Here is a 13,748-nt window from a genome sequence, read left to right on the forward strand (position 1 = left end):
AATAAAAGGACATAGACGCAAGCGTGGATGGAAGATGTGGAGAACATAAGGACTTCATATAAAGTGCTGAAATGTAAGTGTGTCTACCTGAAAAGCTATCTGGAGCATATTGTTACTGTGGCGAAAAGATCCTCCGACCTTCTTTTTCGCGCTCTTCAGATTCCAAGAGATATTGAATGGAACGACCTACTACTTACGCATTGCATAGAAATGAGCGAGAGGCAAAGGGCTGTGTTTGATGAGGCAGGGGTATTTTATGGAGAAACCTTGTTTAAGGAGCTTGATGGGCTGATTGCGACTATAGTCAATGATATGAAGATGATTGACGAGGAGGTAAAGGCCATTTCTGAGAGGCCAGCAGAAGGCCTGAAGGAACTGAGGATAGCCCGAAACAGACACATGGAGGCTTGGACACATGGAAAGCATGACCCGTGGTTGACAGAGCTCGGCCTGAAAAAGGCAGTTAAGAAGGTTCTCCTTATGGATGACGAGGCGAACAATGTGATGTATGGAAAGGTTGGGGGATTTAATATGTCCTTACAGAGTGCAGCAGACAGGTTTAAAGAAACCCTCCTGAGTCTTATGAGGATTCAGAAGCAGAAGTACCAAAAGCTTCGGGACTCTGTAGATATGGAAACCAAGAGATGTGAGGAGATGGATAGGTTTTTTGACACCATCTCCGAATCACCAAAAGAGGTTAGAGGGGAAGCAAAGAAGGACGAGAAACTCAAAGAGAAGGTTGATGCCTCGTTTGAGACATTTGTAGAGGAGATAAGCAAGGAGCTGTCAGGAAAGGGTATAACAGTTAGAAAGAATCTGGAAATTGTAAAGTCCTCTATATGCAAAGTGAAAAAGGGATATACAGGGGATTGGATAGTGGCATATCTAGGGGTCACGTCCACGGGATATGCACACTTCTTTGATGTCTCGGGGTTGTTGAACGAAGCAGAAGGTCTCAAGAACATCATTAATAATTTAAACAATAGCACGAGCAAAGGCTTTATATCCATGTTTGATGGAAGCAAGCCCAGAAAGGAATCTGGGGAGGACAGAATGATTTTTGAGATAAATACCAGGATCGGCGAGACGGTCGAGACTCTTTCAAGTCCGGTGGTTTCGATTAATCTAAATGATAACACCTACGAGCTCGATAGAGAGAGAAAACAAATCTCGGTAAGTAGTAAGCACCAGAACGGGTTTGCAAGTTTCTTTGGGGTATGTGAGGTGAAGATCAAGCTCTTCTCTCTTTCAAATGCAATAGAGATATTCCATACACTCAAAAATAGGAACAAACTTGAGGAAAGTATAGACAACTTTGCCGAAGGTCCCAGGAAAGAAGTCAATGAAGGAGTTGGGCTTAAGGTTCTGCTACAAGAGGAGAATCCCTGGGTTGAAGGATGACTTCCAAGCTTCACTCTCTGGAGCTATGTCTAAGCCGATTAAAGATAATGATTTGTTTACGTTCTACTGCATTACATTTTATTTGAGTGTAGGATCTTGATGTGCTTTTTAAAATCGAAAGTTGTAATTGGTTAGGAGACACTTCTGATTTGGCTTCCTCTGGGTTTAATAAAGGGATAGGTCAGACTGTCATTTTGGAAAACAATTGGACGAATAGAATGGGACTAGAAATTAAAACAAATAAATAAAAGTGTTTACACATATCCTACACATATTCCGATGGACAACGTTTTAATATCTGATGAGAACCTTAAAAAACCTTCAAAGCCTGCCTACTACGGAACAGCCGGATACAGATCAAAAACATCTGATCTAAACAATATCCTGTGCCGAGGATCCCTGATAGCCTACTTGCGATCGACAACGTTTGCAGGAAAGATCATTGGGGTGATGATTACAGCAAGCCACAACCCTGTGGAGTACAACGGGATCAAGATAATTGATCATAACGGAGACATGCTTGACGAGACATGGGAAGAGTATAGCGATAGAATTGTGAATTGTGATGATGACAAACTTCCTCGCGAGATGAAAAGGATTCTAAGATCCTGCAGTAACCAAAGCGAGCTTGGGGAGGGGGTGCAGGGACATGTAGTTTTGGGCAGAGACACCAGAGACAGTGGGAAAAAACTATGCGATAACATAAGGTCTGTGCTAAGCAAACTGAATTGCACTGTGGACGATTATGGAGTAGTGACAACCCCTGAACTTCATTTTCTTGTAAGGAGGTGCAATGTAGAGAACAAAGTGGTTGACAAGACAGAGTATCTAAAGAACATTGTCTCTAACTTCTCGAGGCTGTCTTCTTTGACAAAAGGGAACTTCAAGACAATGGTAGATACTGCAAATGGAGTGGCAGGAATGAAACTCAAGGAACTGGACGAAATGCTGGAGGGTAGGCTGAACTATGGGATTCTGAACGATCCAAAGGGAATTCTGAATCTGGACTGTGGAGCAGACTTTGTTAAAACAAAAAAGATGGCACCAAAGTTGGAGGTGTTTAATTCGAGCGAGTTCTCCCCACCATCAAATGGGATATGTGCCTCGTTTGATGGAGATGTGGATAGACTCATATTCTTCACAGGACCCAAGAACACAGAGATATTTGATGGGGACTCCCAGGCAGTCTTCTTAGCTCTTTACATAAGATCCCTTCTTGATAAGATCGGATCACGTCTTAGCATTGGAGTAGTGCTCTCCTACTACTCAAACAATGCGGCTGTTGATGCTCTTCCTCCGAAGTTGTTCAAGGTTGTGATGGCCCAAACAGGAGTCAAGAACTTTGTGAGTGCAGCAAGGAACTTCGACATTGGGGTGTATTTTGAGCCCAACGGGCACGGAAGTGTGTGCTTTTCGCAGGCCTGCATAGACGAAATAGAAAGGGGAAGCAGCAAACATCATACAATTCTCAAGTCCTTGGTGAATCTATTTGATCCATGCATTGGAGATGCACTGGGCAACTTTATGATATTCAAGGCGCTTATGGCTGATGCAGATGACCTTAGGAAGTTCCGGGAAAATCCCAGTAGACTCCTCACTGTTAAGATAGAGGACAAGAACAGTATTAAGGTTGACCATAAGAATCAGGTTATTGAGCCGAAAGAACTCCAGGACAAGATTGACGAGGAAGCTTTGAGCCTTGGAGGGAGGTCGTTTGTCAGACCCTCGGGAACTGAAGATGTTGTAAGAGTATATGCCGAGTGCCCGACAGAGGCTGATGCAGATCTTCTTTGCCTAAAGGTTGCACAGCATGTCTATGATATGTGCAGAGGTGTTGGAGACCATCCAGAAATCGACTACACAAATAAATAAGGTCTCTGTTATGTTACTTGCATTAAAATATCATTGGTCACTTGCTTCTTACAACGAAAATCTATTTGGTTTAATCTATCTGGTCTTTATTCTGTAAAGAGGGAACATACATTTCTTCCAGTTTTTTTTTCCCGATTTCTTCATGGTAGAATTCCCCATTGCGGAATCCAAGCCTTATAGTATGTACAAAGGTTTTCTTGGAGTAAACAGAATTCCGCAACAGTCTTACTGTTACAACGTCGTCATGTCTCTTTATCACTTTAGTTGCAATTGCCCTTGAGACCACACGTTTCTGGCCGTAGTAGAAGACAGGTGTCCCATCTGCCTGCTTGATGATGTTGTGGCCTTCATCTAGAAGAAAGTAGCCTTTGTAGTTGTTGGACAGCATTGACTTGTATTTACCATCAACAGTTAGAACTCTCTTTCCCAACTCATACTTTTTTTTATCCATGAGAAACACCTTCTTGAACTTCTGTCTTGCCCTCTTTCCCGGAAAATCCTTTCCATGGAACATCATGAAACTACAAGCAGCGATATCGATATACTTTTGCTTGATCCGGTTCTTGGTATTTGGATTCGTTGTCTTTTTTTCGGAGCTCATGATTCTGCAGGCCAGGATAATGATGGGTTCCATAAAGAGCATCAGTTTTAGACCCTTTAGAGACCATGGAAAATGAAGTCTCACAAGCCTGGCCATATCCAATAGACATCATAGAGTATTTTGGTATGCTTCCCGAACACTCGAAGAAGCGGCTGTATAGGGCTCCTGTGTTTGCAGTATCTTTCCTGAAGATCTTTGACGAAAAGACCACACGATTTATCTTTGATCTATTGCTGAAATCCCACTCCATAAGTTCTCTGAGAGAGATCAAAGGGATTAAGGAAGTCCTGAAAACACTACTGAGGATCCAGATGATCGAGAAAAAAGGAGATAACATTTACTTAGAGGAAGACTTCAGGAGATCGCTGATGGAAGGGTTTTGCATGCTTACGATAGAAAAGCACTATAGAAGTGCAGGAGAAGAGACGGAAACCGATGAAGAGGAGAGTAATAGAAGGTTTGAAACTATTCTAAGGTCGATTGTCAATAAGGAGAGCAAGATCAGGGAATTTGGAGTCAGGGAAGTCCTTATGTTTGGAGGGCTCCTTGGCAGGGATGAGAACATCACAAACAGAGGGTTTGAATTTCTTCTCAAAACAAAGAAAGAGCAACTGTGGTGTCTTGTGTTACTGTCCTTGAAGTATTTTCTCAAATCTGTGGAGGAAGAAGTTTCCACGTTGGAAGCTATATTTGAGCTGAGTACAAAGAATGTTGGAACAGTATACCGCCATTCCAGTTCAATGGATAAAAGACTGCTCAAATATCTGGAGGTACTGGGGATCTTGAAGCTCTATGGAGAAAACCTTGCGATTAGGAGGTCCTTTGTACAGCTGTTTGAGGCGTCTGAACGCAACAGAAGAGAGTTTATAATTGTGGAAACAAACAACAAGATATATGCATACACAAATTCCGAGTATGAAAAGTCTGTGATACATCTGTTCTGCAACGTGTCTTTCAACCTTCCTAACCTTACAAAGGGAAGTATAACAGAGGAGAGTGTGAATGCTGCATTTGACAAAGGAATAACAGGAAGACAAATAATACACTTTCTGGAGGCAAGTTCCAAACCCGGAAGCCTTCCTCCGGCGATCATCAACCAGATAATTATATGGGAGTCCAAGAGAAACAGGATCTTCATGGCTCCTGGATATCTTTACTCGAACTTCCTGAATTTGTCTGACTATCAGAAGGTACTGGAGTTCTGCAGCGAAAGAAACTATCTTATAGAATCCGACATCGACAGGAGGATGATAGTTGTGAATCCAAAAGGTCATGTGTTTGTTAAGGAGTTCATAAAGACAATACTCTAAAGTGGTCTTTAGAAGAAAGGAAAGATAGAAGACAGATGTTTAATTAAAAGAATTGGATAACGTTATTTTATGGAATTTATGAACTCCTTTACATCGAATGATATCTTACACCCGGCACCTGCAAGGATTATGGCTTCTCTGTAAGGTACCTTGTCGTTTACATAAAATACACCTCTGTTTCCTAGCAAGGGACGGTATCTTCCTTCCAAGGCCCTAGAGTCGATGACCAGAGATCTTGTCTTGTGCAGCCCAGCATTTGTTTTGATTGCAAAGTAATCATCTTCCCTCAATATTTCCACGACTTCCTCTTCCAGAACTTCAATTCCCATGTTTCTGGCCTGGCTCTCTACTAAAGAAATAAACTCCTTGGGTTCCTGGACGTCCTTAACGCCTACAACATTTTCTGCTCCAGAAAAGTCCATCTCCTCTTCCCCGGGCACTTTGAGTATAAGTGGAGACAGATTGGCTGTGTGGATATATATTCCACACATGTAGGTGCCTGGGCCTTGGCCTATGATAATGACACTCCTCATTCCCAGGGGATTAAAAATTTTGTAAATCCCCTCCAAAAGTACCTAGCACAGGTAATATAGATTTCTTTTATTAAAGCTTTCGAATTTGGTGATATATTTGTTTTGATCACCAAATAGGGAAACTCTTAATACATAGATCTTGTTCCATGGTAGGGAAAGCCCTAATGTTTACCAACACAGATGATATAAAGCTGTCTGATATACTATTTGGGAGTGATGTCGAGACCATCCGTTGCGAAAAAGCCTCTGGAAGAAAGGAGGACGAGAAAAACATATGGAAGAGGAATGTCAAGCACTACAAGATCCTCTCGATCGATCAAATATCTGCGCTAGAGGACTTCTTCATTAGTAGGCAGCAGCCTATAACAAAAACTAATATAAAACATGCATCAAAGATTCTAAGGATCCCCTACCAACGATCTGTAAACTATCTCTATAACAAATACAAGAGGGCCCAGGAGAGTGCCGATGATTTCTATCAAAAGTGCATTCACGAGTTTGGCTTGATAATGCAGAATATAGACAAGTCCTGGGACTCGTACCTCCGAGGATGCCGGGTGTACAACACACCTCGAGACAACAGGAATTAAAGTAGAAGAGTATTTGTATGTGCCTTTGGAAGGAGAAGCAGGCCTTCTGGAAAATTTTTCTTGTGAAAGTAAGACAATTTTCGCCTCCCTAAAAGATGAAGGATGTCTCTGAGATCATGAAGAAGCAGGCCACCCTCAATATCGGGACTATTGGGCATGTTGCACATGGCAAGTCCACTATTGTAAAGGCAATAAGCGGAATAAGCACAATAAAGTTCAAGGCTGAACTTGAACGTAACATTACGATAAAGTTAGGGTATGCCAATGCCAAGATATACAAGTGTGACTCCAAATGCATCAGACCAAACTGCTACCAGTCTTTTGGGAGTTCAAGCCCGGACCAGCTTCCTTGCAAGAAGTGTGGAGGCACCTTGAACCTGGTAAGGCATGTGTCTTTTGTGGACTGTCCTGGGCACGATGTTCTGATGGCCACGATGCTGAATGGAACAGCCATAATGGACTCAGTACTGCTTCTGATAGCAGCCAACGAACCCTGTCCACAGCCCCAGACCACTGAACATCTGTTTGCAGTGGAGATTATGAATCTCAAAAAGGTTCTTGTTGTACAGAATAAGATCGACCTTGTCTCGAGGGAGCAGGCACTGGAGCAGCATGATCAAATCCAGAAGTTCCTGAAGACTTCGAATGTTTCGGGGCCTGTAGTTCCAACGGCAGCCCAACTTGGAGTCAACATCCCAGCACTTCTGGACTTCATTGTCAATTACATCCCAGAACCATCAAGGGACTCTGCAGCACATCCAAAGATGGTTGTCATCAGAAGTTTTGATGTCAACAGGCCTGGAACCAAGGTGAGTGATATGTCTGGAGGGGTGATTGGGGGAAGTCTTGTCACAGGAATGCTAAAGGTTGGAGACAAAATTGAGATAAGACCGGGACTGGTGACAAAGAAAAATAACAAGTTTGTATGCCGGCCTTTTGTCTCTGAGATTGTTTCTTTGAAAGCAGAAAACACAGATCTTGATGAAGCATATCCTGGAGGACTAATAGGTGTTGGAACAACAATGGATCCCTCGTTTTGTAAGGCAGACAAGCTGGTTGGGCAGGTGATGGGGAAGTTTGGGTTTCTCCCCTCAATATTCCACAGGATAACTGTCGAGTACAGTCTTTTCCCAAAAACGACAGTCCAAGGGAACTTCAAGCTGAAGGAGGGAGAGCATGTGCTGTTGAACATAGGAAGCACAACAACAGGGAGTGTGATAGGGAAGATCGGAGAGACCATTGGGGAATTTGATCTTGTGAAGCCTGCATGCTGTGAGATTGGAGAAAGAATAGCGATATCAAGGAAGATTAACAACCACTGGAGACTGATAGGCCACGGGGAGATCAAGAGTGGGATATGTGTTGAGCCGGAGTACAGTGTCGAAATAGATTCCAAGTAACAATAAAAGGCTTGGGAAAGTACGAATAGCTATCGAAATAAAGATTATCTGTCCTTCAACATTTTAATCGGGTTCTTAAATCACCTCTGAAGACATATCCGGTCCCCTGACCTGTCGAATACAATTATCCCCTTACTCAGAAGCCCATAAACTATTCTCAAGAGTGTTGCTCTGTCCATCCCCACCATCTTTCCTAGACGATCTAACTCAATGGATTCTTCAAGCACCAGATGCTTACAAATAATCTTGTTGTGAGAATCTGACAAATTCTCAATCTCCTCAATCACAAGCATCTTCTCGATGGTGCAAGAGTATTCTCTGCTTTCCTTAATATATGAAAGGGAACTGATGACATCCTCATCCGGAAGGCTTCCTTCCTCTAAAAACCTCCAAACCTTGGAAAGGAGGCTTGCATGCAGCTTCTCATATTCCATGTCATTAAACATCTTCCGAAGATCTTCAAGCCTGCTCTTCAGGTCTTCTATATCGTATTGGCTATATCTCTTCATTTCCTCGTATTTCTGCTTCATGTTGGCTAGTTCCACTTCCAGGATGTCGCATTCCTTTTCATACTCATTGCAGAGAGATATCTTCTCTTGTTTTTTTCTCAGCTCCTCTAGCTCTGAGGAAATCTCCAATCCATATCTATCATACTCGATGCTCAGGTTGTTTAAAACATCTATCAAGGCCATGTGATCTTCAAGCATCCTTTCTTCAATTGTAGGAAACTCCATTTCTCTATACATTGTGTTTAGGTCGTCTAGTGATCTTATGGATGCTGTCCTGGGGATTTCCAGCCCCGATACTGTTTCCAGAGAAGGAAATCTCCTTGGCTCTGTGGTAGTTATTGAAGCCTCCCTTATTATGTCCTCTGGACTGCACATCTAGGGGATCGACCGTCTGTAAGTTCTATTGGCTTAAGCAAAAAATCTTAGAGTCCCATGCCTTATGGCCAAGAAGACATTGGGATTCCAAGGGATGGCGAGGCTTTCATGAGATACCGAGAAAAAAGAATCCAAGAGCTAAGCGGAAATGTAGAGGACATCACATCCGAGAGGGAGTTGATAGAGAAGACCAAGTCACTGAAAATGATAGTCCATTTCTACAAGCCAGAGTTTGGCCGCTGCCAGACGATGGACAAGAGGGTAAGAGAGATAAAGAATTGCTTTCCAGAAATTAGATTCTATAGAGTAAATGCCGAGATATGTCCGGTTGTAACAAGAAAGCTTGAGATAAGAGTTTTGCCATTTCTGGGATTCTTCAAGGACGGATACTTTGTGGACCAGGTTGTTGGCTTTGAGAAGCTTGGAGATAATCTGGACCTGGAAGCTCTTAAGAAAAGGATTTCAGACAGCAACATATTTAAACCTATATCCAGCATATGATTAAATGGAATTTCTCCGAGATTTTTCTACAAAAGGGCGATGGAAACTATCCCCATCCGATGACATCTGAGCGTTGCAATCAGGATGTGCAATGCGACAGTGATTCTAAAAGGATAGAAGGTATACTGGAAAAGTGTTTTGAAGGGCCTTATGATCCGGAACGAAGATATATCATATGTATTCAAGGGCCCACCTCAAGTGGAAAAAGCACGTTTGCAAGGAGACTTCATGGGCTACTAAATAGAAACGGGATCAACACATATTTGCTTGCGTTAGACTCCTATTACTTCAAACCTATAAACCCAGACCTTGATGAAGAAGATTACGACTTTGACAATCCGGCTGCACTCGATTGGGAAAGCATCTTCTGTGTTCTGAAGAGACTAAGAGACAAAAGTCCGTTTCTTGAGCACAGAACATACTCTGGATCCACCTATGGGAAGGCCTTTGTTTGGAAGGAGAAAAATTCCATGCCTAATGTTGTAATAATAGAAGGAGTTCAGGGATTCAACACGGTTTGCGATAAGATTTTCAACATCGAGATGTTTGATCCGTACCACAGTAGTAAGCCCATTGAAGACGAGTTTGTGGACAGATCCCTTGATCTGGGAGACTTCAAGATCCTTAAGATCTTCATGGCAAACTGTGCCTCTAAGGTCCTTTCAGTGAGGCTTAGAAGAGATGAAATGAGGGGAAGAAAGAGAGATGCAATAATTAGAAGGTTTTATTCGAAGACATTACCCAGCATGCTAAGATGGATATATTCCCCGATGTACACCGAGTTCATCAAGGTTATTCATGGAAACTTCAACAGCAAGAAGATCGAATTGCTTATGAATGAGCTAAGCCTGTATTTCTTTGGAAAAGAGATACCTACAGAAGAGACCAAGGAAATGGACCTCTATCAGGAATTTGGAGTTGAATGCACTGGGGAGTGCAGGTATGGAGAAGGGCCCTACATTTCTCTAGATGACAAGGTGTAAGACTCGGCATCTGGAAGAGTCCCTGATCACAGGAACAAGTCTTCGTAGAAGTAGAAGAGAAGAGAGATCCCACTTAGGAACAAATATGTTATGGACCAGAAGATGAAGTGGCTTTTTTTATGGACAGCCATGAAACTGAACATGTAGAATGCATGGAATGCAACGAAGGTCAAATTTGCAAAACTCTTGATTTCGAACTCCATGTCGAACAACGGCTTCAGGCCGAGGATGATGCATGCCAAGCTCAAGCCGTAAAGTACAACTATCATTAAAATCTTTGTGAATCCCCAATGAACTCTTTCTTCGTGACTGCTGGCATAGTCTTCTGCTGGCATTTGTTTCCTGATTTGAAAGTGTTTTATAGTTTCTCGAGTTTGAAACAGAAGGTTGTTTCTGGAAATAGAGGAAATGTTTTGGTATAAAGTTAGTTTCTTTTTAATTGAAGGATTTGGCGGTTTTTTAGACTTCAAAGTATAAAAGGCGGCTCAGCCCCTTGAGCAGATGACAAGGGGAGTTCTGAGGTTTGTGACTTCTCCGATGAACTCTGGAAAGACAACTAGTATGCTGCTGAAGGCAAGGCATGCCTCCTCCCTAGGAAGAAAGGTGCTCCTTGTGAAACCCCAGACCGATACAAGATACAAAGGATCTGTGATAAAATCACGATGTGGGACCGAGATGGAATGCAACCTGTATGTTGACTCTAAGTTTAACTTCAAGAGGGATGTTTCTTACAAGGGCGTGGACATGGTGTTTATAGATGAGGCACAGTTTCTGAGCTCTAAACAAATAGAGGAACTGAGAGAGGTTGTGGATATCTATGGAGTTTCGGTGTGGTGCTATGGGCTTCTTACAGATTTCAAGAAGAATCTTTTTGAAGGATCGAGACGACTGGTTGAACTGTGTGACAAGATGTCTGAGTTTGACATTCTGTGTTACTTCTGTATGGAGAGCGGGAGATTCCACTTGAAGTACATTGATGGAAAGGCGGATACTTCTGGACCCTCCATCGATGTCTGCGAGGAAGGAAATGAGAAGTTTGTTTCTGTATGCCATGTTTGTTGGGTGGAGAAGACGACATCTGAGGAAGCTCGGTTTTCGAAACTCTACAATAGAAGTATTTCCGTGGACAAACAATGTGTTTCATACTCTGGACCCTCTATGAATGAATTTACAAACATGGTACCCTGAACAATGAAGAAGATCGTTGCTTATGGGGCCACACATTTCATCCTACTTGCTATATACACTATGAAGGTAACTCATGGGAGCTGGACTATGTACAATATCCTTACGACTACAACACGCAACAGCACAGTGCACATCCTCCACGCCACATTTCTGATTTTCCTGATGTGTTCCTTGGCAGGCTTGGTAATAGATAGAGTGTTCAAAAGCCTCCGGCCCGAGGAGATAAGCAACTTCAACGAGTCTCTGCTCTATTTCTTGACCGACTTTCTTCTTGTTGTATCTACGTTTGACAGCGATGTCAGTTTCAGGAATGGTCTTCTCTTTGTTATGCTCCTCTGTGTGAAGTCTCTGAACTGGCTGCTGGTCTCAAGGATCAAAAGGAATGTCTATCCCTCCTTGTATGGGCTTGCATATGGGATATCCCTATTCTCTGGGCTTATGGTGGTTTTGTTCACCCTTTCTTGCATTTCTTCCATCACTGGCCAGATCCTCTTTCTTTTCGAATACACTCTTCTTGTGATTGCCTCTATAAAGAACATATGTGTCATGAACTTGATTCAGTCTGATGACGATGGTAAGAGATCTCTGTACAACTTCTATATTGACATAGCCTACATGAGTATCATGCTTCTTGTTTATGCTCTATTCATAGGAATCACCTCCATCAACTACAGGCTTCCCCTGAATCTCTTCCGGTCTGCATTGACGATATTGGATGCCTTGATTTCGAAGGTTAAGATGTTTCTCAGCTATCTCAGACTATGCAAGGAGCTTGAGAAGTGTGTAGAAGGGTCGGGAGATGGCTTCTGTGCAATCTGCAGAGATGATATGGAGGTCGGGAAAAAGCTGGCCTGTGGGCACTGCTTCCACATCGAATGCCTGAAGATGTGGTGTGAGCAGCAGCAGACATGTCCAATATGCAAGTCCAAGCTTGCCTTCGATGTCAAAAAGGAGAGTTTTGTTGTGGGAAATGAATACATCTCGGGAATTCCTGTGACAATCGACGGCTAAAAATAACAATAAAGGATTTTATTCTTTGGAATCTAAGGTCTTTGGCAAATTCTTTATCTCCTTGACTTTTTCTATGGTTTCACTGCCTATCTTGACCAGATGGACTCCAGAGCGTGAATCTTGAGACTTAGTCACATGATACTTGTGCCGAACTACAACTCCGTTTCTTTCTCCCTGTATGTTAATCACTGCCTCCTTCATTCCAGAGGACAGCCTGTATAACCCAGCCTTCTTTGCTGCAGAATAGGGGAATTTGGAGGGATACACACGCCTCTCTCCAAATTCATTTGAAATCTCTTCTCCTTCGTCATTGACTTCGATGAAGTTTATCTTTGTGGTGTAGTAGTAGGACGCCTTTTTGCTCATCACTCGGAACTTATCACTCAAGTCGATGTGCTTCCTGTCCTCTTTGAACACATCCTTGTACTTCTCCAGAATCTCTTTCCATTTCCCATGCCCAAACTCCTTGATTCCTTTGATCAGTGCTTCCGACTCCTCGGGTGTCCAAGGTTTAGGTTTTCTCCTTGGATTTTTAGTATAGGTCCTTACAAAAAGGTTTTCACTAACATGCTTTTTTCTTGGAACTTTGCTGTAAATGTGCAGTTTGATTTTCGAAGATGGTCTACTGCATTCTCCGCCCTCCATTATGAGGGGCTGCAGTTCTCGGCAAATTCCATATGGATTTCGCCTGCTTAATTGCTTTACTGCTATTCTGTGGAGAATGGCTCTTTTCATGCCCTATGGATCCATGCAGATTTCGTACGGATGCTTTCTTAGATGGTTTTTTATGGCATGTTTCCACTCATACTCCAGCACCTTATCTTCCATGTAGACTGTCGAGATAGGATTCACTTCCACAAGCCCATCATCCAGAGAGACCTTGTACTGGTGCATCTTACTAACAGAATCGAAATGTGTGCCCACAAAGATGTCTTCCCTCTCCAGATACTCTTTTCTATTCTTCTCAACCATCCTTTTCAGCATCGGGAGAGGATCAACACAAAAGAAGTATACAATCCTTCCATTTCTGTAGATTGGCATTCCATACATGTTGACCACAATTGCATGCTTCATATCAAACTCCCTTAAACACCTATCCTGAATGTTTTCGTAGTACTGTCTTTTTATCTCTCGTTCGTCCTTATCCGATCCAAGATATCTTCCATACTTCTCTAGTATCATAGCCCAGTTTGTGCCAAAGCAGAGTATACCGGTGTCCAGGGCGTCCAACTCGGAGTCTTTCCACTGTGGAAGAACTTTTTTTTTTGGAATGGTGTGGAAATGAGCATTCCTTTTGGAACTGTTTTCCATGTATGCTGGGTGAAGAAGGATTTTAAAGTCTTGAAGTGATGTGGTACCTTGCTTGTGTGCAAAGGACACTTTAGAAGGTGTGGCCGAGTGGTTATGGCGTTGGTCTAGAAAACCAATGGGCACCGCCCTCACAGGTTCGAATCCTGTCACCTTCGCTTTTTTG

At 42.7% G+C, this 13,748-nt stretch overlaps 15 protein-coding genes and 1 non-coding gene across 16 annotated transcripts; 10 read left to right on the forward strand and 6 right to left on the reverse strand.

Moving 5' to 3' along the window:
* Positions 1 to 27: 27 nt before the first annotated feature.
* Positions 28 to 1,401, forward strand: Eint_010520 (uncharacterized protein; the record flags this gene model as incomplete). Its single annotated transcript, XM_003072229.1, has 1 exon — positions 28 to 1,401. One exon carries the CDS (start codon positions 28 to 30, stop codon positions 1,399 to 1,401), a length of 1,374 nt encoding a protein of 457 aa, XP_003072275.1.
* Positions 1,402 to 1,680: 279 nt separating this feature from the next.
* Eint_010530 (phosphoacetyl-glucosamine mutase) lies at positions 1,681 to 3,273 on the forward strand (the record flags this gene model as incomplete). The annotated part of the gene is made up of 1 exon (XM_003072230.1): positions 1,681 to 3,273. The coding sequence occupies one exon, from the start codon at positions 1,681 to 1,683 to the stop codon at positions 3,271 to 3,273; it is 1,593 nt and encodes a 530-aa protein (XP_003072276.1).
* A 70-nt stretch (positions 3,274 to 3,343) lies between these two features.
* Positions 3,344 to 3,874, reverse strand: Eint_010540 (uncharacterized protein; the record flags this gene model as incomplete). Its single annotated transcript, XM_003072231.2, has 1 exon — positions 3,344 to 3,874. The coding sequence occupies one exon, from the start codon at positions 3,872 to 3,874 to the stop codon at positions 3,344 to 3,346; it is 531 nt and encodes a 176-aa protein (XP_003072277.2).
* Positions 3,875 to 3,939: 65 nt separating this feature from the next.
* On the forward strand, positions 3,940 to 5,184 carry Eint_010550 (RNA polymerase II transcription initiation/nucleotide excision repair factor TFIIH subunit TFB2; the record flags this gene model as incomplete). The annotated part of the gene is made up of 1 exon (XM_003072232.1): positions 3,940 to 5,184. The coding sequence occupies one exon, from the start codon at positions 3,940 to 3,942 to the stop codon at positions 5,182 to 5,184; it is 1,245 nt and encodes a 414-aa protein (XP_003072278.1).
* A 62-nt stretch (positions 5,185 to 5,246) lies between these two features.
* On the reverse strand, positions 5,247 to 5,717 carry Eint_010560 (thioredoxin reductase; the record flags this gene model as incomplete). The annotated part of the gene is made up of 1 exon (XM_003072233.1): positions 5,247 to 5,717. One exon carries the CDS (start codon positions 5,715 to 5,717, stop codon positions 5,247 to 5,249), a length of 471 nt encoding a protein of 156 aa, XP_003072279.1.
* A 146-nt stretch (positions 5,718 to 5,863) lies between these two features.
* Eint_010570 (uncharacterized protein) lies at positions 5,864 to 6,307 on the forward strand (the record flags this gene model as incomplete). Its single annotated transcript, XM_003072234.1, has 1 exon — positions 5,864 to 6,307. One exon carries the CDS (start codon positions 5,864 to 5,866, stop codon positions 6,305 to 6,307), a length of 444 nt encoding a protein of 147 aa, XP_003072280.1.
* A 95-nt stretch (positions 6,308 to 6,402) lies between these two features.
* Positions 6,403 to 7,707, forward strand: Eint_010580 (eukaryotic translation initiation factor 2; the record flags this gene model as incomplete). Its single annotated transcript, XM_003072235.1, has 1 exon — positions 6,403 to 7,707. One exon carries the CDS (start codon positions 6,403 to 6,405, stop codon positions 7,705 to 7,707), a length of 1,305 nt encoding a protein of 434 aa, XP_003072281.1.
* Positions 7,708 to 7,787: 80 nt separating this feature from the next.
* On the reverse strand, positions 7,788 to 8,591 carry Eint_010590 (uncharacterized protein; the record flags this gene model as incomplete). The annotated part of the gene is made up of 1 exon (XM_003072236.1): positions 7,788 to 8,591. One exon carries the CDS (start codon positions 8,589 to 8,591, stop codon positions 7,788 to 7,790), a length of 804 nt encoding a protein of 267 aa, XP_003072282.1.
* Positions 8,592 to 8,648: 57 nt separating this feature from the next.
* Eint_010600 (thioredoxin-like protein) lies at positions 8,649 to 9,092 on the forward strand (the record flags this gene model as incomplete). The annotated part of the gene is made up of 1 exon (XM_003072237.1): positions 8,649 to 9,092. One exon carries the CDS (start codon positions 8,649 to 8,651, stop codon positions 9,090 to 9,092), a length of 444 nt encoding a protein of 147 aa, XP_003072283.1.
* Positions 9,093 to 9,151: 59 nt separating this feature from the next.
* Positions 9,152 to 10,075, forward strand: Eint_010610 (uridine kinase; the record flags this gene model as incomplete). Its single annotated transcript, XM_003072238.1, has 1 exon — positions 9,152 to 10,075. One exon carries the CDS (start codon positions 9,152 to 9,154, stop codon positions 10,073 to 10,075), a length of 924 nt encoding a protein of 307 aa, XP_003072284.1.
* A 26-nt stretch (positions 10,076 to 10,101) lies between these two features.
* Eint_010620 (leptin receptor) lies at positions 10,102 to 10,410 on the reverse strand (the record flags this gene model as incomplete). Its single annotated transcript, XM_003072239.1, has 1 exon — positions 10,102 to 10,410. The coding sequence occupies one exon, from the start codon at positions 10,408 to 10,410 to the stop codon at positions 10,102 to 10,104; it is 309 nt and encodes a 102-aa protein (XP_003072285.1).
* A 166-nt stretch (positions 10,411 to 10,576) lies between these two features.
* Eint_010630 (thymidine kinase) lies at positions 10,577 to 11,263 on the forward strand (the record flags this gene model as incomplete). Its single annotated transcript, XM_003072240.1, has 1 exon — positions 10,577 to 11,263. The coding sequence occupies one exon, from the start codon at positions 10,577 to 10,579 to the stop codon at positions 11,261 to 11,263; it is 687 nt and encodes a 228-aa protein (XP_003072286.1).
* Positions 11,264 to 11,266: 3 nt separating this feature from the next.
* Positions 11,267 to 12,274, forward strand: Eint_010640 (HRD ubiquitin ligase complex ER membrane protein; the record flags this gene model as incomplete). The annotated part of the gene is made up of 1 exon (XM_003072241.1): positions 11,267 to 12,274. One exon carries the CDS (start codon positions 11,267 to 11,269, stop codon positions 12,272 to 12,274), a length of 1,008 nt encoding a protein of 335 aa, XP_003072287.1.
* Positions 12,275 to 12,292: 18 nt separating this feature from the next.
* Eint_010650 (uncharacterized protein) lies at positions 12,293 to 12,919 on the reverse strand (the record flags this gene model as incomplete). The annotated part of the gene is made up of 1 exon (XM_003072242.1): positions 12,293 to 12,919. The coding sequence occupies one exon, from the start codon at positions 12,917 to 12,919 to the stop codon at positions 12,293 to 12,295; it is 627 nt and encodes a 208-aa protein (XP_003072288.1).
* Positions 12,920 to 13,012: 93 nt separating this feature from the next.
* Positions 13,013 to 13,585, reverse strand: Eint_010660 (uncharacterized protein; the record flags this gene model as incomplete). Its single annotated transcript, XM_003072243.1, has 1 exon — positions 13,013 to 13,585. The coding sequence occupies one exon, from the start codon at positions 13,583 to 13,585 to the stop codon at positions 13,013 to 13,015; it is 573 nt and encodes a 190-aa protein (XP_003072289.1).
* A 73-nt stretch (positions 13,586 to 13,658) lies between these two features.
* Positions 13,659 to 13,740, forward strand: Eint_010670. Its single transcript has one exon. It is a non-coding gene; the product is annotated as a tRNA-Ser (tRNA).
* The last annotated feature ends 8 nt before the right edge of the window (positions 13,741 to 13,748 follow it).

This window comes from Encephalitozoon intestinalis, chromosome I (genome assembly GCF_000146465.1).
Source record: "Encephalitozoon intestinalis ATCC 50506 chromosome I, complete sequence".
Taxonomy (NCBI): Eukaryota; Fungi; Microsporidia; family Unikaryonidae; genus Encephalitozoon; species Encephalitozoon intestinalis.